General features: G+C 54.8%; 3 protein-coding genes across 4 annotated transcripts; 1 reads left to right on the top strand and 2 right to left on the bottom strand.

The window, feature by feature from the left end:
• The first annotated feature begins 2,674 nt into the window (after nt 1-2,674).
• Nucleotides 2,675-9,276, top strand: TMIE (transmembrane inner ear). Its single transcript, XM_004581413.3, has 4 exons — nt 2,675-3,261; nt 5,190-5,307; nt 8,122-8,271; nt 8,564-9,276. The coding sequence occupies exons 1-4, from the start codon at nt 3,166-3,168 to the stop codon at nt 8,662-8,664; spliced, it is 465 nt and encodes a 154-aa protein (XP_004581470.1). The 5' UTR covers nt 2,675-3,165; the 3' UTR covers nt 8,665-9,276.
• A 1,446-nt stretch (nt 9,277-10,722) lies between these two features.
• On the bottom strand, nt 10,723-15,052 carry PRSS50 (serine protease 50). Its single transcript, XM_004581730.2, has 6 exons — nt 14,924-15,052; nt 14,670-14,840; nt 13,249-13,411; nt 12,280-12,563; nt 11,144-11,310; nt 10,723-10,965 (listed from the first exon to the last, which is right to left on the bottom strand). Exons 1-6 carry the CDS (start codon nt 15,021-15,023, stop codon nt 10,723-10,725), a joined length of 1,128 nt encoding a protein of 375 aa, XP_004581787.2. The 5' UTR covers nt 15,024-15,052.
• A 1,810-nt stretch (nt 15,053-16,862) lies between these two features.
• On the bottom strand, nt 16,863-27,665 carry PRSS46P (serine protease 46). Of its 2 annotated transcripts, none has more exons than XM_058678980.1 (5): nt 27,506-27,665; nt 26,596-26,773; nt 26,167-26,423; nt 25,140-25,303; nt 16,863-17,209 (listed from the first exon to the last, which is right to left on the bottom strand). In XM_058678980.1, exons 1-5 carry the CDS (start codon nt 27,588-27,590, stop codon nt 16,970-16,972), a joined length of 924 nt encoding a protein of 307 aa, XP_058534963.1. In that variant the 5' UTR covers nt 27,591-27,665; the 3' UTR covers nt 16,863-16,969. The 2 variants fall into 2 exon arrangements, with proteins under 2 accessions (XP_058534963.1, XP_058534964.1); XM_058678981.1 differs by having other exon boundaries at nt 27,584-27,651.
• Nucleotides 27,666-27,901: the final 236 nt, after the last annotated feature.

Below are 27,901 nucleotides of genomic sequence, written 5' to 3'. Positions count from 1 at the left end.
CTTGGCTGACAGAAGCCTGATATTTGGGCCACCTTTCACTGCTTTCCCAGGAGCTAGATCAGAAGCCAAGTAGCCAGGACTTGAACAAGAGCCCATTCGGGAAGATGGCATGGAAGCTTAACCCACAGCACCAGGATGCCAGCCCTTTACATTTTGTTTATGTATTTTACACGGAAGACGGAGAGGGAGCGAGTGGCATAGAATGAGACTGAGTGAGCTGGAGGGCTGACTCCTCTGATGCCCGCAATGGCCAGGTCAGAGCCAGGAACTCCATCTGGGCCTTCCATGTGGGCGGCAAAAACCCAGTCACTTCAGCCCTGAATCCTGCCTCCCAGTGTTTGCATGGGCAAGAATCTGGAACTGGAGCTGAGCTGGGACTTGAACCCAGGCACTGGATACAGTCATCAATTGTGGTTTCACCACCAAACCAAGAGCCTGCTCCATTTGTGTGTTTTTTTTTATGGAGTGTAATCTTACACTGCATTTAACAACAATGACAACAGGGCCCGGCGGCGTGGCCTAGCGGCTAAAGTCCTCGCCTTGAACACCCCGGGATTCCATGTGGGCGTCAGTTCTAATCCCGGCAGCTCCACTTCCCATCCAGATCCCTGCTTGTGGCCTGGGAAAGCAATGGAGGACACCCCAAGGCCTTGGGACCCTGCACCCATGTGGGAGACCCAGAAGAGGTTCCTGGTTCCCGGCTTCGGATCGGTGCATACCCGTTGTAGCTCACTTGGGGAGTGAATCATCGGACGGAGGATCTTCCTCTCTGTCTCTCCTCCTCTCTGTATATCTGACTTTGTAATAAAATAAATAAATCTTAAAAAAGAACATAACAATGACAACCATAATTATAGCTAGTGATGGGTGAGCGCTATGAGCCTAAGTGGGTACCTGTTTGGCAGGTGAGGGACTGAGGCACACAGCACTTAAGCAGGTGCCTGAGAGTTCACAGCTTTGATCCTGCGCCAGAAGTGCAAGTGCAGCATTGAGCTTTGATAACTTCAGATGTTATCAAACACAAGCTTACAAATTGACAGCAATCGCCATTAAAAGTTTAATTACATTTTCTTTCTGCTACCTACTTTTGAAGTTTTAGATAACGACATTATTTATTCTTCAACCTTTTCCATCTTCAGAGGGTGACAAGGGGGAATTTAAGTCATTAAACTTTAAGATTCATTTGTTTAGGGCCCGGCATGATAGCCTAGCAGCTGAAGTCCTCGCCTTGCACACACTAGGATCCTATACGAGCATTGGTTCTAATTCCAACAGCGCCGTTTCCCATCCAGTTCCCTTCTGGCTAGACAAAGATCTTCCATCCGCTGATTCAATTTCCAAGCAGCAACTACGGCCGGGGCTGTGCCAATCCAAAGCCAGGAGCCTGGAGTTTCTTCCAGGTCTCTCACATGGGTTCAGGGTCCCAAGGCTTTGGGCCATGCTCAACTGCTTTCCCAGGTGCATAAGCTGGGAGCTAGATGGGAAGTGGAGCAGCTGGGATTTGAACCAGCACCCAGAAGAATGTTAGTACCATAGGCAGTGACTTTACCTAGAATGCTGTAATGTCAGCCCCAAATGTTAAAATTTCAAATGATGTTTCTCATTGACTTTTAGCTTTTTGCTTCTGCCATTCTGAAAGCTTAAAAACTGCACCAAGATATTCAGGGCACTCTTATTTTAGGACCCACAAACTAATCATGTATGGAGGGATGGGTGGCGGTTGGCTAGGGTGTTTGTGTTGGGTGGGGAGCCTGGGGGACAGAGGTAAATGATAACCAGCTATGCCCTAGAGCCAGCAGGGAAGTGGTCTACATGGATCCTCAGGGAATATGGGACGGGACACACACACACACACACACACACACACAGAGCAAACTGAACAAAGCCAAGTATTTCCTCCCCGCGGAGGCTGAGCCTTGAAGGGGAACTCAGTGACAGGAAGAAGGGCCAGCACCCCTCTCCAAATATGCCTCCCATTCACCCCTGCCCCAGGCTGGCCCACCCCAGTCTGTAATCAGGAACCACAGGGGAGGAAGAGCACCGGTCAGCAGCACAGCCTGACCTCCCTGGCCACGTGTCCAGCCGTGACCTTGCTCAGGCTAGCTTCCCCCAACCTGGCCTGAGGGAATGAAGAGCTGTGGGGGTGCCCTGGGCTTGAGCAGAGTTCCTGCTTCCTTCCCGAGGAGGACAGGATGACCAGCCCACCCGCAAGGGTCTCTTCATGGGCACCCTGAGCCAGCCATGCTGTGCCAACATTGATCCTGATTCCTGCCCTGCCTGCTGCTTCCCGCTGCTGTCAGCCTTGGTCCTAAGAGGCCTCAGCAGCCCTGTCTCCTCAGGGTCCCCAGTTCTGAAGGTATGCTTTGTAGGGGAGCACCAGGAGATCTGCACCTGCACAGCTGTCCCTTGTGAGTTGCCTCAGCACTCCTCACCCTCAGAACCCCACTGCACACCCGGGCTGGTCAGGGCTGCAGCCTGGGTCAGGCCCAATGAGAGGTCAGGGCCACACTATCACAAGTGGAGGTCAGAGTCAAGTCTCAGCCCACCCTGTCCCACAGGGCGTAGGATGTCCGGTGACTTCGGGAACCTTCCACAGCCTCAGCAGAAGGCATCCCTGTACCAACCCTTGCTCCCCACTCCACCTCCCCCCCCCCTCATCCCTAGCAGCTCTGGTGCCCAGTGACCAGAGCTGCCTCTGGGCAGGAAGCCAGGCCAGCAAGCCCAGGACATCCCCGAGCGCCTGTCACCATGGCAACCCGGGCTCTGGACTCCCCCCTCCCCACATCCAGTTCGTTTCTCAAAGGCCGACTTCAAGGCGAGGAGGGCCAGCCCCTTGCCTGCTCCCGACTGGGGAAGGGAGGGGGACCTGTTGATGCAGGAGCTGACACCCCCACCTGTGGCGCCCCTCCCTACCCACCCCCACTTCCTCGCCCGCACCTCTGCTGTGTGCCCGGGGCCGGAGGGGGTCTGCAGCCTTCCTGCCCCACCCGCAGTGTGAATGCGGACGAGTGGCACAGGAATCCGACACCCATGATGAATTAATGATGCCCGCTAGCCCGCCCGCGCCGACGCTCGCCGCCGCCGCTCCTGAGCGCCACCTGGCTGGCCAGGGGCATCACCCGGCTCCCCTGGGCGGCCGCAGCCGCGCGCGAGGGCGCCGCGAAGATGGCGCGGCCGTGGCCCGGCACGGGGCCCCTCTGGGCGCTGGGCGGCACGGCGCTGGGGATCTGCCTCGCGGGGGTCGCCGGGCAGCTGGTGGAGGTGAGGCTGGGCGGCGCGCGGGGGGTCGGGGTGAGGATGGGCTGGAGTTAAAGGCTGGCTTTACCCGTTCTTGGTGTCCTGGGAGGGGAGCCCAGGCGCAGCCCGGCCTCGGGGAGCCTCAGGGATCCTCGGGGCCCCAATCTCAGCGCCCCCGGTTTCAGTTTCAAAGTCTGCAGGAGAAGCGCACCCTTCAGAGTTCTGGGTTCCCCTAGGCTTCTGTCTTTGAATTGGGGGACACACCAGTGGCCTAGGGGAGATCTGGACCCTAAACTGGGAAGTGGCCTGTGCCTCCTAACTTCCTAGGGATCCAGTCTGGGGAGGGAGAGGACAGGCATCGCCCTGGGATGGAGGTGGGGCTGATGAAGCAGCCCTGGTTGGGGTGGAGCCCAAGAGGCGGAGTCTGACTCATCCCTGGTGATCGAGGGGGTCTCTGGGAGGTTTCAGAGCGGGAGTGTCTGATGAGGTGTTCTGGTTTGGCAGGGGCAGGGAGAGTGAGAGCTGGGAGATGGGGGTGTTGATCAGGAGCACCTGCAACCTTCCTGGCCTCCTCTGCACCCTACTCCTGCTGAGCCAGAAAGGAGGTAGTCATCAGGTGTGGCCTCCTGGAGTGCCAGGCCAGAGAGAGAGGAACCCCAGGGCTGGGGAGACGCAGGGACAGAGGAGTCCAGGAGTGAGTGGGGGCTGGAGAGGGGGAGGATGGGGGCAGAGAAAACAGGTGACAGAGGAGACACGGGCCTGGAGTGGGGGCTTTGAGGGGGACATGGGGTCAGGGCCCTGCACCCCAGGGAGTCCTGTGCCTGCCTGCTGCTGCTGACCAGGGGGCGTGTCCAGGAGGCTGGGCGGGAGTCAGGTGTCAGCTCTGGTGTCCCTGAAAGGATAGACGAGCAGGCTGGACCCTGGAGGCCTCTGATGCAGAACGGAGCTGGCCATGTGTACAAGCCGGGGCTGGGCCAGGGTCGAGTCGGTTCTGAGTGAAGGACTCTTCTCCCACCCTGTGAAGTCAGAGAACTTGACCTTGGTTCCTGCAGCCTTCTAGTCCTACAACCCTGTCAGGCCCACACACTGAGCCTGGAGATCCAGGGATCCTGCCACGTATAGACATGTGCCCAACCCCACACGTGTCCTTATGCCTGGGCCCACCCGTGCATCGGGGCAGTATGCTGCAGAGGACCGGGGTCCTCCTGTCAGTGTCCAACCCCCCCAACCGGGGGATGCCTGGAACCATCCATTGCTGTTACAGACATGGAAAGAGGCCTAAGCCCCACTTTCCCCCACACAGCCATGCACTTTCACGGAGTAGCATGGGGGAGGGGGGGAAGGGGAGAATTGGAGGCTGGGAGGTGGCTGTGCCTGGCTCAGGCTCCAACACATATTTTTTGCCTTGGCCTCCAGGTGTCGCTATTGCACTGCAGTTTACTAGGTGGTCCTTTCCTGACCCAAAGTGACTTTCAATAGAGCAGGCCCATCTTAAGAGGCTACCCAGGGTATGTCACAGATGACTGGAAGGGTTCTAGGGCCCTGACTCCTACCTCCACTCCCAGACCCCACTGGCAGAATAAAAGCATACAGTCCGTCCCCATGCAGCCCGGGCCTGGCCTTGTCTTTGGCTTTGGTTCTGAAACCCCACCTGCACCTGCCTTAATGGGGGAGGAGGGCAGGGCTGAAGCAGGGAAACCCTGAGGTTCCTGGGCTCATCAGTCACTCTTCCATTGCCAGCCCCCCGCCCCCCGACTTTGTGGTCTGGAGTTCAGCTCTCTCATTCTTAATCTGGAACTTTCCAAGGTCTAGGCTGTTGGCTGTGGATGACCGGGATGCTTGATTAGAGGGGACTGGGAGATGCTTGGGCTGGGACCCGGGGTCCCTGTGGTCCCGGCCTAGCCCGCATGGCCTCTGCTGGCCTGCTCACCCGCCTCTCTCCTGACCCACAGCCCAGCACAGCTCCGCCCAAGCCCAAGCCGCCCCCGCTGACCAAGGAGACGGTGGTATTCTGGGACATGCGCCTGTGGCACGTGGTGGGCATCTTTTCCCTCTTCGTGTTGTCCATCAGTGAGTAGCTGCCCGTGCCTTCTGTCTTGTGCAATGGGAGCGCGGCACCCCTACGCCCCATGTCCCCAACCTCGGGCTCACAGTTTAAGCTGGCTGGACACCCACAGGAGGCCTGCACGGTGGTTTCTGGCACCTTCTGATGCACACAAGGTCCCCCGGGGAGGGCTGATGGGACACTGGTGACCCAAAGCATTCTGCCGGCCCCAGGGAGGCAGCCACAGGGCAATTACAGTAATTATAGGGAACTGGAGGAGGAGGACTTGTCATTTTTCCCTCCTGCCTGGCCTCCTGATGCTTTTCCTGCAGTCGGGCCAGCTTGAAGGGCCCACGCCCAGGGCCCAAGCAAGGCCACCCTCCTGCCGAGATGTCCCAGATGCCTCACAGATGGGGGGTTCTCCTGGGCTTCGAATGCTGCCTTGTCAGACACTGTTTCCCGGGTGCAGATGACTCACAGCCGCCTCAGTTAAAAGCAGGAGGTTGGTGCCTTTGCTGGGGTCTTCCACGTGCAAAGCTGCATGCGGCAGAAGTGAGCTCGGTGCCATCCCTTCCCGGCCTGGGGGTCTGGGCCCTGGAAAAGCACAGCAGGCGGGCAGGCTGGGAAGACTACCTGGGGGATGAGGTTTGGGTGCAGGCAGTGAGAGCAGAAGAACCCCAACCCCACAGACTCCAGCCGGGAAAGGCATCCCCAAACCTGGGTGGGGTGGGAGCAGAGGCTGGGGAGTAGTCCTTTCCTTCCACATAAGGTCATGGGTGACCTCTGGGGGGCAACACTGCACTGAGGGTCCAGCTGGAGCCTTCCTAGAGGGCAGGATGGCCAGCATGGGGCCGGTCCAGATGTGTGGGCTCCAAGCCAGATAAGTGACATCTGAATTGTGTGAGCTTCTCCTGGCACCAGGAGTGTTTCCCCTCCCTGCCCCCAACACACACCTCATCTGTTCAATCCTAACCAAACAAGTGTGAGGGCCCTGAGCCAACGGGCTGAGCAGCTGCAGACATAAGGAGGTGCCCCAACATGATGCGCCCCCCATCCTAGACCTAGGCCAACTCTACTGCCGAGGCCCAGCAGCCCCTGGGCAGTGCTCAAAACGTGCTGCCTCTGGTCGCACAGTCCTACTTCCTGGTCAGCCTGGGCCTCCGCGGTACCACTGCACCTCAGAACCCACGGGCAGAGGAGCTGTGTCACATGAAGTGCCTTCCTCAGCCCAGCAGCTGGTGTCCCTCAGCCCCTGCCTCGGTCCCAGAACTCCATCCCTGAGCCTTCTGTTTGAAGAGCACGCAGCGGGGTGGGGCAGGCCTACAGTGAGGGTGGTGGTGTTGAGCCTGGCTCTGCCACCTCCCAGCAGCTGCCCGCTCAGCTCCCTTTGAAGTCTCAGCCTGTGAGGCCTGGGACCAGCCTCTATGGAGACTGAGTGGGCCTAGTTCTGAGAAGGTGCCGGAGTGGGGGGAGTGAGGTGGGAGGAAGGATGAGGTACAGGAGCCAGCAGGGTCAAGGTCGGGGGCCAACCTTGGGTCTCAGGCACAGACATACACACACACACACACACACACACACACGGGTCTAGAGGAGACCCAAGTCTAGCTTTGGGATGAGAAAGGTATGCCATCTTGTCCCATCACTCCACCACCCCCTCACCCTGCTAGTGGTGCACAGACTGCAGCAGTCCTCATGGCAGGTGCCCGGATGTGCTGGACTCTCCAGTCCCCTACTCAGCAGCCTGGTCCTGGTCTCAGCTTCAGTCACTCAATCCCAGAGACTCAATCGTTCACTTTTTTTTTCCTTCTAAGGGTCTGGGAGAGAAAAAATGGGACCACACCATGAGGAAACATCCAAAACCCATGTGAAATGGAATTGCGAGATGTTTATCTTGGTGCAAACTTTCCTTGAAATCCATGCGTCCTTTTTTCATGATACACATTTTTCCATAATCCCTCGTTTGCAAGGTTTTTTTTTTTTTTTTTTTTTGCACCAAAATAAACAGCTTTTCAGTTCCTTCCCCATAACTTTCTGAGGGACCCTCGTATCTGCCTGAAGGAACACTGCTTTGACTGCACGAGGTGACTTCGGGGGGCGCTCTGGCCCAGACTACACAGGTCTGGTTCGATGCCTCAAAATAGGCCTGGCTTGCCCTTGCCGGCTGCCGTCTGCCAGGAAGTTATGTCATCTGATTTATTATAGGAAGCAGCTCCCTCGTTTCCCCTGGGGCTGGGGTCAAGGTGGTCAGACTGTGGGGGCTTAGACAAACAAGCTTGAGCCAGCCAGGTCCTGGCAGCCCAGCCCTGCCCTGCCTCTTGTCACACAGGCCAACTCCATGCCCTGGCCCAACTGGTGTGGGCGCAGCAAGCCCTTGGCTGGAACCCCACTCCTGGAATAGCTCTGTGTGAGGTGAACGCCCTGGCCAGAATTTGGGCCCTCGCACAGCACGTTCCCTCCCGGGCCAGTGGGAATCCTCAGGGAGGCTGGGGATGCGGTCACGTCCATAGGGGTGTGAGCCAGCTCAGGCCCGGCTCCCTGGAGTCTGAGGAGGAGATGTATGGCTGCCCAGGGAGTAGCCCCACAGGCCCTAGGGAGCCCCAACACTAGGCAAGCTGTAGCCCAGGGTCTCCCCGTGCCCACCCTGACCCCTATCCCAATGGGTGTGACCCTCAGGGTTGGGGCTGGCTGCCCATCTCACAGGGGCCAGGCCACGTTGGAAAAAGCAAGGTCCCTTCTGTAAACTTTGCGGAGCAGTTGTCAAAGCCGGAAACCCAGCCTGGCCTGTCTGCATAGCACCTGCCCCAGCTGCTCCCTGGAAACCAAACCTGTCCCTCCTGCAGTTATCACCCTGTGCTGCATCTTCAACTGCCGTGTGCCACGTACCCGGAAGGAGATTGAAGCCCGCTACCTGCAGCGGAAGGCGGCCAAGATGTACACGGACAAGCTGGAGACCGTGCCGCCACTCAATGAACTCACGGAGATCCCGGGAGGTGAGTGGGCCCTGGCCAGCCCCGGCCACTGTCCCATGCCGCTGCCACACTAGCCAGCCAGTCTTCTCAGGGCTGTGGCTGGGAGTGTCCATGTTCCTCTCTCAGCCTGTAGCAGGCTCAGGGTGGCCAGGAGATCCCATGCAGAGACAGTTAGAGGGAGGCGATGACAGCAGGAGAAGAGGTGGCTGGTGGAGGGTTGGCACGGTAGGGAGCCAAGGACAGGCCAGGATGCAGGGGCCCTGCGGGGCTCAGGTCTCATTGTCACTGCCTAGCCTCTCTCCCTCCCCCACAGAGGAGAAGAAGAAGAAGAAGAAGGACAGTGTGGACACAGTGGCCATCAAGGTAGAAGAGGATGAGAAGAATGAGGCCAAGAAGAAGAAAGGGGAGAAGTGACAGTGTGTCCTGCAGGTGGCAGCAGGGCTGGCTGGCCCTGGAGCTCAGTCCGCATGCCAGCTCCCAGCTCAGACATGGCCCCCAGCGGGCCAGAGGTGGAAGCCCACAGCTGTGTCCTCGGAGCCCAGCAGGCGTCTGCCCGAACCCCGCTGCTCTCATGCCCTCTTGTGGGCACTCTGCTCGGCAAAGGGGTCCCCGTGCCATTGTCGCCATTGTCCCTCTGCAGAGCACACTACTACATTCCTCACCCAGACGGGCCTCTGCCCAGCCTTTCTGCAAGGGACAGCAGTGGCTGTGATCGAGTGGCCCAGTGTGGGGCTCTGAGGTTGCCCCCAGCTGACTGTGAGCGGGAAGAACTGGGACAGCAGGGACAGAGGCCTCCAGCCGGGCCAGACAGCTACCAGGAGACTGCCCGCTCCTGGCCGGGGTGCCAGCCCAGAGGAGCCAGAGGAAGGCTGTAGGAGCAGGGAAGAAGCAGGGGCCTGGGCCTGCTGGCCTGCATTCAGGGGGCCCTGCGGCTGTCCCCACGGCCCTGTCCATACCCGCTGGGGTCTCTGCCCAGGCTGGCATCCATACATCTTCCGCCTACTGAATAAAACAGCACACAGCTTCCTTTCCACTGTTTCTGACCCACACCAAAGGCCCCAGGGCTGGCAGGGGCTAAATCCTGGGGGAGGGACTTCCTGCTGCATGCAAAGTCCCATGGACACGGGAGACAGAGACGCCAGCCTGCAGGGAAGCAGCTTCCAGAGGTGGGCGAGGTGAAGGCCTTCACTCGTACACACACACACACACGAACATGCACTCACACATGTACTTACACCTACATACACATGCACTCATGTTCTCACACAGTCGCTCACACCTACACATATACAATGCACTCACACACATACATACGTGCATTGCACACACGCACACATGTACACATATACAATGCACTCACAACACATGCTCTCAGAGTCACACATACACATGTACTCACACACATGTGCTCTCATACACATACACACAGATGCTTCATATGCTCTCACACATAGTGGTTCACCTATACACCTGCATTCACACTTATGTCCCTGGGGTATTGATGCGGGAGGTGACCTAATGATGGTGACAAGGTGGCTCAGGCCAGACTGATGTCCCCTCCCTGGTTCCTGAATGGGGTACCCAAGTCCGAGAGACAGGCTTCAGCCTGAGGGGGAGCTGCTGCCTGCTGCTCTTGCGGCTGGAGGCTCAGAGTTGAGTCACATGGACCCAGGTCAGCACAACACAGGGATGGTGACCCAAGCTGACAGGAAGGAGGAGCACAGGGCCTGAGGGGCAGAGATGTGGAAGGCCCGGGCATGGAAGAAGGCTCTGAGTTTCGCACCCCAAGCTGGGGCAACCCTCTGCCCTGGAGCCTGGTTCATGGGCTTCTCATAGTGGTCATGCTGCCCACGCAGGCTGTGAGCCTCCAGGGAGCTCAGACAGCATGAGCCCAGTGGGCACTCCAGACAGCAGCGGGTAGAGTCTGGTGGACAGCCACCCCTAGTCCCGGCCCATGGCCTCTGGTAACCCTGGTGGGCTGGTGTGTCTTACTGACAAGGATCCTGCCCGATCCCGGCAGGTGTTGGTCCTGGGTTCCAGGCAGCAACCTAACTAGAGGGTCAGCATGCCCGAGGGCTCTTTGGTGTCTGAAAGGCAGCCACAGTCAGGGAGCACCTGATCCACTGCCCTTTGCCCAGCTACAAGCTGTGTCCTGACAGTACACTCTAGGCTCTCCATCAACCGACCCTGGTGTCATCCCTGCCCCTTCTCCCCCTCTTCCACAGGAGCCCCCCCCCGACTCCTGCCCTGAGCCCTTGGTCAGAGATAGACCTTGGGGGCTTGGGTCTGTGTACCTTTCAGCATAAGCTGTCCCAAGGCCCCAGCCCACCCCCATTCTGTTTCCCTGTGCAGGCAAAAAGGCAGCCCTGGGAAAGAAAAGCATTTAATTGGGCACCTGGCTTCCATCTTGTCTCGTGAAATTCCAAGAGTCGTCCCTGCAGCACCCCAGATGCTTGGGGCAGGGCAGCCGGCTCAGTGACACAGTGCAGGGAGGAGGCTGAGAGGCAGCAGGAGTGCCAGCAGCAGGGCCCTGGAGGGGGCAGGTGGGCTCCCGGGCTGCTGGTTGTTGATTATGTCCCAGATCCACTGGTGGTAGGAGGAGACTTGCAGATAGATGGGCGGAGCCTCGCTCTTGCAGCCTGCACCCCAGCTCACCATCCCCAGAAGGTACCATGTGCCCCCTGAGAGGCAGGTCAGGGGCTCGCCAGATTCCTCCTGTGGGCACGGGTGGAGGACACAGAAGATGAGGATCAAAGTGAGACCTGGTGGGGGAGGGGCCTCAGCTTGGGGCACACCCAATGGATCCTCCAGGCAGCCCCTCCTTCCCCCCCCCCCCCCCCCGGTCCACCCCACCAGGTGTGCCTGGAGGAGGGCGAGCAGGGAGAATGCTCACATAGCAGAACTCCTCCCTGTCCTTGTCCTCAGCACACAGCATCTGGGGGTTGACGATGCGAACCACCCTGGGCATTCTGGAGAACCTGTGGTAGAAGGTCTCGCACTCCTTGGTGCTCATGATGGTGACTTCCTTCTCCTGAATGGTCTGGTACTGGGGCCACGTGCCTATGAGACAGAGGCTCCTGTTCAGGACTGGCCCCTCACTGCTGCCCACCCTGCCCCGTCTGCTCACTGAGCTTCTCCGTGCCCTGCCCCCAGCTTCTTGGATGTGCCATGGACAGCCTGGGGACCTCCTTAGACACTGTGTCACAGTCTGAGCTGGCATGGGCACAGAGCCTGTGGCACACTGCCCCCACAACCTGCTTTTCTCACACCTGGTCTCCCCCTCCTGCAGAGCCCAATCCCCCGGGGTCCCCTAAGGTCTCCTTCACCCCCTGGGCATCTCACTTTGGCCACTCCATTGCTCTGGAGTGCTTGGCTGGCCTTGCTCAGGGCCACAGCCCTCCTGTTATTCATGTCCTCTGCAAAGGCCTCTTCCCCACTTCCACCCTGACCTCTCCCAGACCGCCTGCATGGAACCAGGGGCCAGCTCTACCCCAGGGGTCTCCTTCACTGCCCTCAGCTCCTAGGAGACAGCGCACTTTTGACCAGTAGGCCAGTCCTCACCCCCTACTCCTTCCACATAGGCTCGAGGCCCCCAGAGCCATGATTTTTGGTCACAGGGAGGGGCTCCTCTCTGGTGGGCTGGGGGCTCCCTAAAGGAAATGGGCATTCCTAGGACCCAGCAGGCATAGCACCCTGGGTGGGCCTGCTCCCCAACTGCACAGACAGGAGACTGAGAGTCCTGAGGGTGTCAAGGGCCACAAGATGACCCCACATGACTCCCTAGGGGTGAGGCGTCACACAGGCGTGTTCCCTGTCCCTCTTGCTCAGCTTTGCTGCATGTGCCTGATGCCCTGGAGTCATGTGTGGGCAGAATGCATTCCCCGATGCCCAAGTAGCCAGGATGTGTTCACTGCTGAGGCCTTTGAGGAAAAGGAGGCCTCGGAGCATTACAGGAGCATTACAGAAATGTCCACCCAAGGACCAGTCCCTGCAGGAGTAGTGTGGGGTGGGGCGGCGGCGCTGACTCACTGTTGGCCCTGGAAAGCCCCCAGCCCGTCACGGTGCACACTCTCTGCTCCTTCACAGCGAAGTCGGTGCCAGGCAGGCAGACGGGCCAGATGTACTTGCTGTACACGAAGGCCCGCTGCAGCTTGAGGAGGCCGATGTCATTGGCGCGGCCAATCCAGGACCAGTATCGCTGGGCCCGGAACCTGCTGTTCACTATGACCTGGGTCACGGCGACTTCAGAGATGGTGTCTGCCTCCCGGTTCAACCACGGGGCCCCCATCTGCACCGTGTAGTGGACGTCCTTCCTGAGGAGTGCCTCCCAGGGTGGGGAGGGAAGTGTACCGTCAGCCCCAGTCCCGTCCCTCTAAGGCAGCCACCCCACCCACACTGCTGCCAGTCCTCACGACAGCCCTGCACCTTACGGAGGGAGAAAAGTGTACACAGAAGCCCCATGCCCTGCTCGGAGCTACACTGTCGCCAGGAAGCAGCAGAGCTGAAGTGTGCATCCCAGCTCCTGAGCCTGTCCTGGTGGGTCCCCTGCTTGGTGTTGGAGGCTGGTACATATGTCTCTGCCATGCCCCTCACTCCCAGTATACCCATACACACCTGCTGTGTGTCCTATGCCCCTGGACCACCTGCCTTGGGTCTGAGCGGAATCCCCCAATCTCCCGACCCCCTACACTTGGGGCCAGACTGGCTCACATGCCTGTGATGAAAGGAGGACTGAGTTGGTGGCAGTAAAGGGGCAGGAATGGAAGAGCAGGGTCTGTTGCCAAGGTGTGTTCCCAAGGGACCAGGTGGGTACTCAAGGACTGTCCCAGAAGATTTCTGTGGGACTCAGCCCCCTTCCGCCCATTGACTAGTTCACAGCCAGGGAGAAGTTGGGGCTTAGGCAGCAGGTTCCACAGAGGGCACAGATGACATCGCTGGACCACCCCTGCAGGGTAATTGGGCCACCTCTCCCCTCCCCCACCAGGGTCCCCCACTCACTTGATCAGGCAGTGGGCCACGGTCAGCACCCACCGGGAGGAAATGAGGGTACCAGCACAAATGTGAGAGCCGTTGGCCCGCACACTGACCATCCACGGCCACCGCCGGGCCATGGCCTCTGGGTCCCTGAGGGTAGGGTCCCGCTCCTTGGAGATACCGCAGGCTGAGGAGGAAGACAGGAGCCTGAGGAGGGATACAGTCACATCCAGTGGCACAGCCCCTGACTCCGGCCTCCCCTCCACCACGGCATGGCTGCCTCAGCCAACAACGCTCCTGCTACACACTGCAGCTACGCATGTGTGGACAGGTGGTGGCAGGTGGCGGGAGGAGGGAGGTGAGTCTGTGCTCAGACCAACCTTGCCACTGCCCAAGTGTCCCTCTCCCTGGCCCCGAAGCCCAGGCTGGTGACCCCTGCTGATCAGCCCATGACCCCAGTGGTTCCTCCAGCCTCCCAGCCCTTGCAGTACCCAGTAGACCCTTCATTGGGCACTCCATCCAGACCCACACTCAGCACCCTCTCCTGTGGCTCAGCCAGAGAAAAGTGGACGACCTGTGTGCCCAGCCCCAGCCTGAGCAGGAGACTCAGTGGCAGTGGCCGCAAAAGCTGATTTGCCCCCACTGGTCCTCAGGGAAAAACAGATGCTCTCATTTTATTTATTTGAAAGGCAGAGAAAGTGAGAGAGAGAGAGAGAGAGAGAGAGAGAGAGAGAATCATCATCCACGCACATCAGCAGGGAACGGAATCAGAAGCAGAACAGCTGGGACAGAAACTAGGAACTTCAATATTGGCTGTGGAGGTACAGACATCCCAAGCAGTGACTTGTCCATGTGTCTCACTCCTGACCTCAGATTTAAATGCCTGAAGCTCTACTCCACACCACCTGCCTGCAAACTAAGCACCTGTGATACCAGGTGGGGGTGGCGTGCATTCCTGCCCAGAATAAGTGCCCACTGCTGCTGGGGACCTCCTCTGTCAAGGAGAGTTTTGGCAACAGCTTTTCCATTGGAGATGCACCTGGCCAGCGACCCAGTGTTTTCTCACCGGGCACAGGAGCAGGTGGGATAAAGTGGATGACATGGACGGGGCAGGTCCTGAGCCAGAGAATTTCCGTGGCAGCGCAATCAGGGGCATGGGTCCTGGGAGGCAGCAGGCGCCAACTGTAGTGCTTGGGGTCCCTGTCACTCACACAGGCAGCCGGATTGAGCTCTGGACTCCTGGCACAGCCCTGGCCTCTGGGTTTCATGTGTTTCCTACAGGGCTCTCAAAGAACTTGGCTCAAGGGTTCTGTTCCCACAGCCATCCTGACTCTGTGGATAGGGGGAAGTGGGACCTTTGGCAGCAGGCCTATCTCAGGCACAGACCGGGTCAGACCCTGGAGCAGGGTATGAGGCAGTAGTCCCACCGGGACCCCTGGACTCACAAGGTAACACCTGGACCGTAGTCTCGGGTGAGGTCTGGGTGCCAAGCTGGCGTACTGGAGGACTGTCTGACAAACAGCTGGTGCTGAGGGTGCAGGTAACGCTGGGTTTGTCCTGGATGGCCGAAATGGTTACAGCGGGTGCTTCTGAGGCGTCAAGCGTGCCTGAGCAGCCTGTGGAAGGACACGGAGAGGGTGAGGGGGTGATGAGGCCACGGGCGCAGACACGCGTTGGGGAGAGCAAGAGTGGGGCTCACCTGGGGGTCTCCACAGCAGCAGCAGCAGCAGCAGCAGTAGGGGCAGAAGCAGAGGGGCACGGGTGCTGGCGCGGCGGGGCGCGGCAATCCAGGCCTCCATCCTGGGAGAGCAGCACCGCCTCCCTGCTCCTCTCGCCTCACAGCGCGTCCCCAAGACGGCGCCCCCCCACGGGCCGCCCGCCTGAGCTCGGCTGGCACGCTCCTGGTGCCCGGGCCGCGCGGGCTCCCCCTGGCGGCCCCCGCCCGCAGAGCCGGCCCCGTGACGCACAATCCGCATGTCTTAGGCCCTGAACTGGTGCTCTCCAGGCTGCCCAGTACGGCCAGCTGCCCCTCCAAGCTCAGGCCACTCTCTGCCAGTACCTGGGTCTCCTTGCCCCTCACTCCACCGCCCCGGGGCACTGTTATGCAAGGCAATGAAAACCAAGGACAAGGTGTGTGTGTGTGAGTGTGTGTGTGTGTGTGTGTGTGTGTTTAGTGCCCGAGCTTAGCGTGGCCCCACTGTGGCTGCAGTTGGAAAAGCCTTGGCCCAGGGCCCTGAAATGGAGCGGGCTAATATGGTTTTAAAGAATGTATCATTATGCACTTGCCTCCAAGGACCCTTCCACTCTCAACCCTATCCAGGGAATTTGGGCTGCAGAAAATAATGTACCCCCAACCCCAGATGAGAGATTTTATGCATAGTACGAGGAAGACCGTGGTTCAGAGAGCCGCATGGATCCGCTGCCTGCCAGTGCAAGATCCCTGGGTTGCTTAAGTGACCGGGTCCCTGACACCACGCGAGAGAGCTGCATTGAGCTCCCGGCCCCAGGATTCACCCAGTCCCCTTCCTGGATGCCATGGGCCTCTGGGGAGTTCTCACATGTTCTCCTGCTCCCTTGCTCTGTCTCTCTGCTACTTGATTCTTTTTTTTTTTTTTTTTTAAATCTGGAAAATCCTGCAAGAAAACTTAATTCCGAGCTATTGGAAAACGCAACCTGACAGAACATGCGACCAGCCAGGACATGCAAACACTGACCCAGGCCCTGCATCTGGGGAAGAGACACTCCAGTTGGCCACTTAAGGCCCCAATCTCAGAAAACAGGAAGATGGCTCCCCAAAGACAAGGGTGCCTGGCAGTTCAGATCCTGATGCCGCAGGTCTGCCTTGTGGGGGGCTGTGCGGGAGACCCTTTAATCCAGTCTGAGGTACCTTGGTGGTGGCAGAGGCTGCCCAGAAGCTCACGGTGTGCACACTGCACCCATTTTCCTGCCTGGCCCATGCGCCCCAGTCCCAGCTTGTGGAGGGGAGGGACCAGGAAGGTTTGCCAGATCCCAAGGGACACCAGTGGAGGGGGAGACCTGTAGGTTCCAGCACCCCAGGCACAAGGGCAGCTTCTTGGGGAAAGGAACCCTAAGCTCTGAGAGCCGGGGAATGGACGCGGGGACCCCAGGGATGGCTGCAGTGTGGAGAAGACCGAGCAGGGGCTTCAATCTGTAGCAGTCTCCAGGGCCGCATGGAAGACCCTGGGCCAGCACTGAGGCACAGTAGGCTAACCTCCACCCTGTGGTGCTAGCTGAAGCCCTGGTTGCTGCACTTCCCATCCAGCTCCCTGCTAATGCACCTGGGACAGCAGCGGAGGATGGCCCAAATCCTTGGACCCCTGCATCCACATGGTACACTCAGAAGAAGCTCCTGACTCCTGGCTTCAGACCAGTCCATCTCTGGCCCTTGTGGGCACTTGGGAGAGTAAGCCAGCAGGTGGAAGAACTCTCTTTCCTTTTCTCTCTATAACTCTGCCTTTCAAATTAAAAAACCAAAATCTTAAAAAGCAAATAAATAAAAATGAGCAAGACCCTGGGGGCAGGTTCAACAGGGAGGTCTAAAGGGCTCTGGCCAAAGAAGACGATGATGATGACGACCCCAGCGGCTCACAGGTCTTCATTGATCTGGGATCCTGTCACTCTGCCCTGCTCTCCAGTGCCCCCTGCTGCGTTCACCTCTCCCGCACACAGCAGAGGGGCGAGAGGAGCCACCGCCCTCTCAGGAGTGACCAGCCCGAACTTCTGCTCACAGCAGCCACAGGGAGCCCAGTGAGACGAGCAGGATGTGGCCGGCGAGGAGGGCAGGGCCGGCCCGGCTGACGAACCTCATGTCGGAGATCTGCTTCTCGATCCACTGGGTGAAATGGGGGGTGCTGGTGTAGACGGTGGGGAAGTGGCGCCGGCCACAGCTGAAGCTCCAGCTCACTACCCCCACCTGAATCCAGGTGTCGTTGACTTGGCACACGAGGGAGCTGCCCGAGTTATCCTGCAGAGCACAAGGGGGGGGGGGGGGAGTGATGCGTGAGCGCTGGCCACTCAGAGAGGAATAGACCTGGCTGGCTCGCTCTGCATTGGATTTTAAGTTCCCTCCTCAGTTCCCCTCTCCACCTTCCCTTCAACCCTGATGACCTCCAAGGTGCTACCCTTGACCTTTCCCCCTAGGATCTCCACTTGCTTGCAGAGTGAGAGTGAGCTGCGTGGAGCCAGTTCCCTCTTTCTGTGGGAAAGCGGTTGTGGGTGTGTAGGAATCACGTGTAGGTTGAAAGGTACCAGCTGCCATTCCTGGGATCTTTAAAGTTTTTCTTTACACTCTCCCATTGTGTTGGGAAATGTTATAAATCATAAAAGCAGCTTGTTGCATTTGTTATTATTATTGTGTGTGTGTGTGTAGCATGCACTAGGATTTACAGAGCATAATCAAATGTAGAGGCTATAAAATACTGAAAGAAAAAAAAATAAGAAAGCTAGGTCTAAGCTCCTAAGAGAAGATCACTACCCAGGTGCAGAAAGACTGCTGTGCGCAGCAGAGGCCAAGCGACAGGAAAGGAGAGAGATCCCAGGTCTCAGAGTTTGGTTTCCTGCACTGCAGAACCTGAGATACTCTCATGGACCTCTTGCTGAAGATAATGAAAAATGCAAGATTTTTTTTAAAGTATCCTTTTATTATTTAAAATTTTGTTTAAGAAGATTTATTTATTTACTTGAAAAGCAGTTATAGACAGAGCGCTTTTCTATCTGCTGGTCCACTCCCCAAATGGCTATAAGGGCCCAGTTGGGTCAGGCTGCAGCCAGGCACCTAGAGCTCCCCTGGGGTCTCCCACATTGGGGGCAGAGCCCCAAACACTTGAACCGTCTTCCTCTCCCCGCCTCAGGCTTGTGAGCAGGGATCTGGTTCACCAGTGGAAGAGTCAGGATTTGAACTGGAGCTCATATGGGAAGCTGGCGTCACAGGTAGTGACCTAACCCTATTGTACCTGGAGCCCAAACTGTATGGTTATAAATGCTGACAGGAAAATAAAGACCCAGCATGGAAGGACCCTAAGGAATCCAGGGAGCTCAGAAGAGCCCAGAAGATGGCTCTTGCCCCAGAGCCCTTTGCCAAAGCCAGCAACACCAGCCTCGTTGCTGCATGTGGGAGACAAAAGACAAACCCAGCAGCATGTGTCCTCAAATCACCCTGCCCATGGAGAGGGCCGGGCATCACAGCAGTGCCAGGCGAGAGAAAATCCGAGAGCACAGTCCGGGCCCGCGGGCCTGGAGACGGGGGCTATCACACAGGAGTCGCTGTGAAGGGACTTTAACAAGTGTTTGGAAAAGGAACTAAATCCGTATTCTCCCTGACATCCTGGGCCCCCTTCACAGTTCTCGGGCTTGCTGATAGAGGAATGAATGCTGCTTGTGTTCAGCGTTACTTCCCATGTATGTTTTCTTATTACTTCTTTGTCTTTTCAACAGAGTAAAAAAAAAGTTTTAAGTTTTAATAATGTAAATTCTTCTAACATTAATATCTAGAGTTCAAGAAATTCTAATTAAAAATTCCAGCAGGAAGAGGAAGGGCATGCTTTGGCACAGTGGAATGATGGTTGCATGGGATTTCCAAGTCCCATATCAGAGGGTCTGGTTGGGGTCTGGGCTCCTCTGCTTCTGATCCAGCTTCCTGCTGATGCACACCCTGGGAGGCAGCCAGTGAGCACTCAGCCACAAAAGTCCCTGTCATCCAAGGGTGGACTTGGGTTGAGCTCCTGGCTGCTAGCCTTGGCTTGGCTCAGTCCTGGTTGTTGCAGGCATTTGGAGAGTGAACCAGAGGGTGGAAGACCTCTTTCTCTCTCTCTTCCTCTCTCTCTCTCTTTCTGCCTTTTAAATAAAAGGGAAAATAGTCAATATAGATTTTTAAAAAGAAAATACCAGCAGAGTGTTTTTCAGGAATTTGCCAATCTGATTTTAAAATTGATATTGAATTTTATACTGATCCATGAAATCTGTGACAGTTTTGGTAAACAAGACACAACTGGAGAGACAGGCTCAGGACAGATTTTCCTACTACATAGATATATTTCAAAGCTATAATCATGGAAGCAGCAAAGCCCCAGCATAAACACAGAAAAAGAGACCACTGGGACAGTGGTGCCTTTACGAAGGGACTTGAATGGGTTCCAGAAAACGTCAAGTCTAGGGGAAAGCAGGACTATTCTGAGAATGGGGCAGGCATTGGCTCACAGGTGGAGGAAATGAAGTCAAATCCTATAGCATGCTCCAGGAGAATGAAAAACTCTGACATGAAAAATTAAAAAGGTAAAGCTAATTACTTAGTGCATGCCTATATGACTCTAGAGGAAGCATCTTTTTCAACATAAGATTTGAAACCCACAATTCTCAAGAGAGGGAACTAACTGTGTCAGATTTCATCTGTCAAAATTAAGGCTAACCCGTGAAGGACACCAAGTCTCAGTGAAGTTAGCAGTTAGAGGGCAACCAATAACACCTCCTGAAACTAGTAGAGCCGAGACATGAGAGAGCCTCCACAGCCAGGACACTGCTGTGGCCAGCTCACTGACCTCTGCGTGTGCATTAAGGCTTAAATCCAATCGACTCAGACATGGAGTCTTCTAACCGGACCAGGTTTCATAATGAAAGCAGTTGAAAATTGTGAACTCAGTCCAAAACTATGTTGCAGGGAAAGAAGGAAGATTTGACATTATCATGTGGAAGCAACAGTTTGAAAAGAGAAAACCATTTACTGTGAACCCCCCCAGCATGAAGCAACTGCTGTATCATCTATGCAGATTAAACACACATGTAACAACACTGCGCAGCTTACAAAGCTGCACCAGCCTTTCAGGACACGCTGTGCTACAGAGTCAGGCAGGCGCTTGCTGCGGGGAGGGCAAAGGAAGAGGGCAGCATGACAGTGTGAGGTTCACTGCGTGAAGCCACAATCAACTGCAGGCCTTAAAGGGGGAGAGAAAGGAGAGGGGGCCGAGAGACAGAGCAACAGGCCCTCACATGTCTGCTGCATGTGGACATGCTCAAGCCCCAGTGAAATAACGTCAGAACCCAGTCACAAAATATGAATCAGCTCATCGGCACAGAACAACGAGTCACTTTCAAAAGTGCTAAATTACACAAATAGAGTGCAGGAAGAGAGGGACACCACATATTCCCTTGCAGGATATGGGCCTGCCCTGCACCAAGTGGAGTCCTGCTCTCAAACACGTACCTATCAGACAGGAGAGAACAAAATATATTACTTTTATTAGCACAAAGAGGAATTCATAAAGACATGCATCTGGAGGCAGAAAAATCATAGGCTTGAGAGAAAGTCAATCATTTATTCTTCCACAGTAACAGATGAGCCACTTGTGAGCCTTCAGGAAGAGAACCAGAGACAAGGAGGATGCAAATGCTTTGTGGTTTGAGTAGAACAGAGGCCAGAACCACATCCCTGGAAAGCACACTGTCGCAGAATCTCAAGACTCTGTTGACAAACTCCTCTTTGTGAATTTACACTCTGCATGGAATGAAAAGTTTCTATAGAAAATGCAAACAATTTCATCCAAGTGTGATAGAAAGCCTGTCACGTCCCAGGATGATGAGCTAAACAACTTGAAGATACTGCCCAAGAGCAACTACTCAAATGAGAACAGGCTTCTTCAGCAACTTGGATCCTGTGTTCAAGGAGGGGATCATTGGCGTTGTTTCAATTGTTTTGGAAGCTGGACGAGCATTCTGCAAGTGAACTACAGTCCTGATCCTCCCACCAGATGCCAGGAGCAGTAATTTCCTCTCCACTCCTTAAAGTGGAGTCCAGCTTTACAGCAGGGACGAGAACAAAAGACATTTTGCATTGTGCCAAGTGGAAGGGTTTGTTTCCCCAGACCCAAGGGCAATCTGTTGTCCCATACCTGAGCTGGGCTCAGCAGCCATTGTCTGCTAGGTAAACAGGTCGTTAAAAATGTGTTTTACTGAAAGAGTATAAACCTGAATCCAGCAGATGAATGAAACAAAACAAAACAACAACAACAACAACAACAAAAAAAAACCACGCTGGGTAGGGGACGGATAATCCTGGAAAGGGGCCAGGTATAACTGTCCATTAAACAGGCTCTGCACGCTGAGTAAAAGCTTGGCATTATTCTGGCAGTGCGGCCATGGCACTCCTGGCACATGGCAGTGACTCCTGGGACCAGATTCCAGCATGGACTCAGCCCCACACGAGGCTCCAGGGTGAAGTGTGAGAAAGCGGGTGACTCCAGGATGTCCATGGAAGAGCTTTGCAAAACTGTGGAAAATTTCGGGAGAAATCATTGATGCCATTGGGAATGGCGGCTCACAGGGACACCAAGACTCCCAGCTAGGATGGAGGACCTCCGTAAGCTGAGTTGCCCAGGAGTTTCCACAAGAGACGGAAATGCAAACCGTGCAGGCAGGCAGGTTCTGGCCCTGCCGAGGAAGCCGTAGACTTGGATGAATCCTTGGTGTTAATTCAATTTTAACTATGTGTGTGGAAAACAGAGGGTGGCCAACAGCAGAACACAGCCTACATGTGTAACTTCTCACCCATTAAACCAGAGTGCAGGGAGGGGAGAAAAATCAAAACCAAATGCAAGGTCAAGGGACAGAAACCACAGTCGTCTCTGGCAAGCGGATGTCAGGACAGTCCCTCAGACACGTTGAGAGATCCGGCATTCGGCTGTTTCCCAGAGACACACCTAAACCTCAAATGACACAGAGTCTCCTGGAAGACGGCCGTGTTCTGGGCGTTGCAGGGGACAGGGTGGAGAAGGAGGGAACACACACACAGCGAAGCAGAGGCGAGCTGCTGCCGCCGGTAGGTATTATGTTTCTGGGTTGGCCAGACTCGACCCAGACAGGATGCTTAGAACAAAGCAAATGCACCCGAAACCCGTGAGACCAGCAGAAAACACAGCACAAGGGGAGATTCCGCTCACAATAAAGCCACCTCTGTGACACCCAGGGATATGGTGAAGCAGCAGCCTGTGGTGACACGACTATGAGTGTCACAGACCCCTGGCCTGGGGACACGGGGAACAGAGGAAAAAACAAGGGTCCCCGCCTCTGACTGCCAATTTCCGCCAGAAATCCCAACATGCTTTCCCCTTCTGACAACACATCTCAGAGATTGCTCAATTACAATGAACCTTCGAGAACTGCCAGGAAAATGCTTCAAACAAGGAAGAATGAAGAGAGACTTGTCTCACTACAAACAAAACAAAACAAAACAACTTTAAACTACAATCATTTTAAAGAGTGGTGGTGGCCTAGAGATGACCCTGGGAGGAGGCGAGAGGGACGGAAGTGAGATGGGGATTGAGGCTGTCCGAGCAGGACTTGTCTAATCATCACTGAAAAACACCCTTCAGGAGTCAGTGAATGACTAGATCTAGCTGTGCATTTAGAGAAAAGGAAAAGAAGAATTTCCTCTCCCAACCTTCTAGATGAAGGGAATTTGAAAAAATGCAATAAAATATTTAAAGAAAATAATTAGAACATAACACCTAAATACTTTTACTATCATGAAAAAGGCATTTCTAAGAAAACAAAAGAATGAAAATCTTGGGCGAGCTGCAGTGGCTCTGTGGTTAATCCTCTGCCTTACAAGCACCAGGTTCCCATATGGGCGCTGGTTCATGTCCCAGCTATTCCACTTTCCAGCCAACTCCCTGCCAGTGGCCTGGGAAAGCAGTTGAGGATGGCCCAAAGCCTTGAGCCCTTGCACCAGTATGGGAGACCTGGAGGAAGCTCCTGGCTCCTGGCTTCGGATTGGCTCAGCTCCAGCCTTTGCGGCTGCTTGGGGGGTGAAACATCGGATGGAAGATCTTCCTCTCTGTCTCTCCGCCTCTCTGTATATCTGACTTTGCAATAAAAATAAATAAATCTTTTTTTAAAAAATGTTTTAAACAGAAAGCTAGAAATTTCTGCTTAAAAAAAAGAATATCAAGTCCATGGAAAATAAATTTATTGAAATTGAAAATAATAAAATAACCATTAGAGAATTTAACCACACACAAGAACACCAAACAAGTCTCAGAATATTCCATCTAACTGGTAGCAATATAGAGCTAGTTTCATGATCACATGATCACTGGATCTTGTGAGGCAAATCAATAGCAACAGAAAAAAAAGAATAAAATCATCAAACAAAAATTATACATAAAATATTTAGAGCTGTAGAAGAATAAAAAAATACAGACAACATAGCCAGTTGCACAGGGAGGATACGATGGTACATTAGAACCTGCAGAGGACACCTGCTACCATAGCAGAGAATGGAGGACAGAACAAATTGATCAACTACCCCAGCCAAGCATTGGCAGTGAAAATCTGGGCAAATGAAGACTCTAACATGGACTATGTCAGCCAGTGGATTCTGGAAAGATTTCATTGTGCCTGGAATGGTGAGATTGGCAGTCATTCAGAACTGTTGAACTACCAAAACCACTTGAGCAGTGCCCTCAGAGCATGCCCCACATTGGGGATCCTGGGATGGCTGGGAGGCTGACAGTGGCTTCTCCCTTTATCCTCTCTCTTCTCCCAGAAACAGGAAGGAAAAAGAGAATGTGGAAACAATGGTCGTACCCACTTTCCTATAGCCCTTAACCCTTTGTGCCCTAATCAATTATGTAAAGATCATTACAATAAAAAAATTAAATACTATACTTCAGTTTTTTTATAGCATGAAGCTAAAGCAGTAGGTAGAGGGAAATCTCTAGCCTCAAATACCTGTACTAGAAAGCCAGCAAGCTCCAAGCTACGAATCCGTGTGCACAATGGAAGAAAGCCCCCATGTGTCTAGAAGCTTGACATTTGGGGGAGACTGGGTGCAGTCAGTGTGCAGCAACCAACAGCTTCCACAGGAAATAAATGAAAATAGACCCCTGTCTTTTGCCATCCACCAAATAAATGCCACGTGAATTCAATGAAATTTCTAAACTTTGGGAACAGGAGACAACCTCTCTGTGTGCCTCAAAAAAAAAAAAAATACAGATTTCTTAAACAATAAAACACCATATATCTAACGACATTAAAATTCACATTGCTGTTTTTACAAAAGTCAGTATAAACAAAATGAAGATAAATGGAAAACCGACTTAAGAATTTTGCAACAGGCACAATGAGCACAGAAGTATTATCCAGAATACTTTTGAAAAAGAAGGAAAAGGCAAGCCATAGAAAACATGTACAGTCTGTGGATAAGTGACTCACAGAAGAGCAAAAGCCTGGTGCATGAACGCCTGCTGCACCTGTGCTTGTGACACGCACATTGCAGTACGACGGGCACAAAAACACTGCAGAGCCTGACAACACCAAAACCTGGCAAGGATCAAATTCAGGGAGCAGTGGGAACGTGGGTTGATACCACCGTCTTGGAAGACAATCTGGCAATGACTGTGGAGGATGAAAGAAAATATCACCTGTGACTCCACTACTTCCGTGTGCAAGTTCTACAATATATACATAGGAAAATGCGTGGCAGAGTTTGAGATACGAAGACACAGCGAAACAAAAAAACGGGACCTCCCTGGATGTCTTTAAACTAGAGGACAGACAAATTGTGGCACATTCACAACAGAGATTGTCACAGAGCTGTTTGTGAATGACAGCTGTGTGTGTCAAGATGGACAAATCTCAAAAAACAACGCTGCATAGCAGGTGCGAATGGCAGACGCGCGTGAACAGGATGCCACCGCTGTAAATGTAGAACTGGCTGAGCCAGCAACTAGCTTGTGGCTGGCGTGCAGATGAACTTAAGAGGTGGGAAATACTCTGCCACACTCCTAGCTCCATCCTTGTGGTGGCAGCGAAGGGTATTTCACAGACTAGGACCTTTCTCCCAATTTCTCCCAGTACCACAAAGTCCCTGCCCAGGTCCCTGCCCAGGCCCACACACTCCGCACCTGACATGTGTCCAGGCCCCACTCGGAGCCGCCACATAGCATGTCCTTCCCGATGAACTTCTTCTGGCCTTTGGACCGGAGGAAGCGGTACCTCTGGTTGCACGCCTCATTGTGTAGGATCCTGACGGCCACCTCCTGAAGACTGTATGGGAGCTTTAGGATCTCTGTGGAGAGACAGCTCTTGTACAGTGAGCCCCTCTCCTGCTCACCATAACTCCACCTCAGAGACGTCCACCCTGGCCAATGTAGGTGGCAGCGTCATTTCTTGGGACACTCATTTACCGAGGCTTCAGCCCATAGCTTGACTTTGGAAAATGCCCCAGCTCACTGGAGGGACTTGTAGACAATGAAAGAAGCTGTGAGCGAAGGCCCTAGCACCCAGAGTATGGTCCTGGAAGGCAGGACCCTGCAAAGGTGCCCCGACGCTAGGGCCTCAGGGTAGCACCAACTGGAATCAGACCTCCAGGACCTTCAAGGTAAGCAGAACCCACGGTGGCTACCGGAGCCTCCTCAGTGCCTCGGTGCCTCCTGAGGTCATGGCCCTCAGGCTACCCACAGCCACCACCAGCAATCCCAGTCATAGCCGAAGATTAACTTATTGCCATGGAACAACTTTGAGAATCTGGTCTTATGCAGGACAAGTACATCTTTCAAATGAGAGTGAGGGAGCAGGTATTTAGCACAGTGGTTAAGACGCTGCTTGGAACAACCATATCTAGTACCACAGTCCAGGCTCTGTTTCCATGTGCAGTTCAGCTTGTTGTTGGGTACCTGCCACCCAGAGAACAGATCCAGGTTGAGTTCCTGGCTCCTTGCCTTGGCCGGACCCAGTCCAAGCTGTGGTGGGCATTTGGGGAGAACACAAAATTTCAGATAGGATAGAGGATGGGACAGTGTAAAGCACAGCAGGTACACAGCAAATGCCTGCTGAGTGGATGAGTGAAGGAAGAAATGAATGACCAAGCCCAGGACGTGGCTGTGCTCTGGAGGACACATGCCCTGAGACCTCTGCTGGCCTCGCACTCACTTTTCCCTGTAGATCCCCAGCCAATGGCCCAGCATGTGCTTCCGATGGGTAGTTTGAAATTTTTCTTGGGGAGGCAGACAGGCTGGACGAGGATGGACCAGGAGACCGGGTCCCTGAGCTTCAGCAGGGCAATGTCCTGGGACATAGAATTGTTGAAGTCCTCGTGGATCACAATGTGGATGATCGAGAGCTGGGTGCTGTTTTCTGGGAGCTGCTGGACTCCCACCTTCACAGAGTACTGATTGGGATCTTTGGATCTGGTGGGTAGAAGGCAGGATATCAGGCGGTGAGGCTGTCTCTGGCTGGAGAGAGGGGTCTTGGCATGGGGCTACCCAGAAGGGTCTCTTTCCTCCCAGGTCCCCGGTTTCCCCAGTGCGCCCCAGGCCAGAAGTCAAGTCTCTGGGGCCCAGCGAGCCCCCCATGACTGACCTCTGTAAACAGTTGGCAGCTGTGAGGATCCACTGGTGGTGGATGAGTGAGCCGCTACACATGTAGATGCCCAGGTAGAGAATGCTCACCTGCCATGGCCACTTGCCCACCTCCACCAACTTGCCCTTGATCACCTTGCAGGACACATTAGTGTGACCGCAGCCCTGGAACCATGACTCTGGGGAAAGATATTGGAGGAGGCTTTGTGCTCTAGGCTCTTGGACCCACACATCCCTGCTCACTCAGACTGCCCAGGTTGTGGGTGGGAAGAGTCACCTTCCACTCTGCCACAAGCAGTCCATTACTGTGTGCACTCCTATGGGATGTTAGTATCACAGGTGGTGGTAACCTACAGTGCCACAAGGCCAGCCATTGGTCTCCCATTTCCAACACAGCTCTTCTGTCACAACTCTGTGGTTACTCTAAAGCTTGGAACTGGGGCCTGGCATGGTAGTCTAGTGGCTAAAGCCCTCGCCTTGAGCATGCCGGGATCCCATAATGATGCCGGTTCTAATCCCAGTGGCCCTGCTTCTCATCCAGCTCCCTGCTTGTGGCCTGGGAAAGCAGTGGAAGACAGTGCAAAGCCTTTGAATCCTGCACCCGCGTGAAAGACCCAGAAAAGGCTCGGGGCTCCTGGCTTCAGTTTGACGTAGCTCCAGCCATTGTGGCCACTTGGGGAGTGAATCATCAATAGATCTTCCTCTCTGTCTCTTTTCCACTCTGTATATCTTTCTAATAAAAATAAATATTTAAAAAAAAAAGATTGGAACCACCCAGAGTCAAGTTCCTGGTCTACAAAGGATACACCCATCAGGATATGGACAAATGGGGCCCATGGATCATAGGGATAGCTGGCACAGATCCTAGGGAACCAGATCCCCTACCCTTGGCCACACCCCTGAACTCCAACCTTCTACATTGAATTGAGTGTTGAGTTTTGGAGCAGACAGTGGTGGTATGAGTGGGTTCTGAAGATCCCCCTGCTCACAAGCCATGGCACACAGACGGTCAGCTTCCCTTGGTACCCTGGAACCTGGAGCGGGGCGGGGCGAGGCGGGCGGGTGGGTTCTCTCTGCTATATGAGGATTCTAGAACTCATGGTTTGTTTACTCAGGACAGCGGAGCATGGGCCCCACAGTTGAGGACTGACTCGGCTGTGCAGCACAGTGGCTCTGGAGAGGATGTGGTCCCATCTTGTCCAGGCTCTGCCAAGAGCACGAAGTACTGCTGCTCTTGGGTCTGCCCAGGGATGATTCTGCGTGCCCAAAGCCAAGCCCATGACAGCGTCTCCTGTGGCCAGCTCTCT

The sequence above is a fragment of the Ochotona princeps genome, chromosome 21 (assembly GCF_030435755.1).
Source record: "Ochotona princeps isolate mOchPri1 chromosome 21, mOchPri1.hap1, whole genome shotgun sequence".
NCBI classification, from domain to species: domain Eukaryota; kingdom Metazoa; phylum Chordata; class Mammalia; order Lagomorpha; family Ochotonidae; genus Ochotona; species Ochotona princeps.
Note: the sequence above shows the minus strand (reverse complement) of the source record. Positions and strands in the feature narration are given on the sequence as shown.

What these genes read in the sequence shown, in the direction of transcription:
- TMIE (XM_004581413.3), top strand. Translation starts at nt 3,166, where the DNA reads ATGGCGCGGCCGTGGCCCGGCACGGGGCCCCTCTGGGCGCTGGGCGGC. An exon ending in TCGCCGGGCAGCTGGTGGAG is followed by an intron (nt 3,262 to 5,189) that starts GTGAGGCTGGGC and finishes CCTGACCCACAG; the next exon opens with CCCAGCACAGCTCCGCCCAA. An exon ending in ACTCACGGAGATCCCGGGAG is followed by an intron (nt 8,272 to 8,563) that starts GTGAGTGGGCCC and finishes CCTCCCCCACAG; the next exon opens with AGGAGAAGAAGAAGAAGAAG.
- PRSS50 (XM_004581730.2), bottom strand. Translation starts at nt 15,023, where the DNA reads ATGGAGGCCTGGATTGCCGCGCCCCGCCGCGCCAGCACCCGTGCCCCT. An exon ending in TACGGTCCAGGTGTTACCTT is followed by an intron (nt 13,412 to 14,669) that starts GTGAGTCCAGGG and finishes CTTCCTCCTCAG; the next exon opens with CCTGCGGTATCTCCAAGGAG. An exon ending in GGGGCTTTCCAGGGCCAACA is followed by an intron (nt 11,311 to 12,279) that starts GTGAGTCAGCGC and finishes TCTGTCTCATAG; the next exon opens with GCACGTGGCCCCAGTACCAG.
- PRSS46P (XM_058678980.1), bottom strand. Translation starts at nt 27,590, where the DNA reads ATGGCTTGTGAGCAGGGGGATCTTCAGAACCCACTCATACCACCACTG. An exon ending in CACTCAATTCAATGTAGAAG is followed by an intron (nt 26,774 to 27,505) that starts GTTGGAGTTCAG and finishes ATCTTTCCCCAG; the next exon opens with AGTCATGGTTCCAGGGCTGC. An exon ending in CTGGGGATCTACAGGGAAAA is followed by an intron (nt 25,304 to 26,166) that starts GTGAGTGCGAGG and finishes GTCTCTCCACAG; the next exon opens with AGATCCTAAAGCTCCCATAC.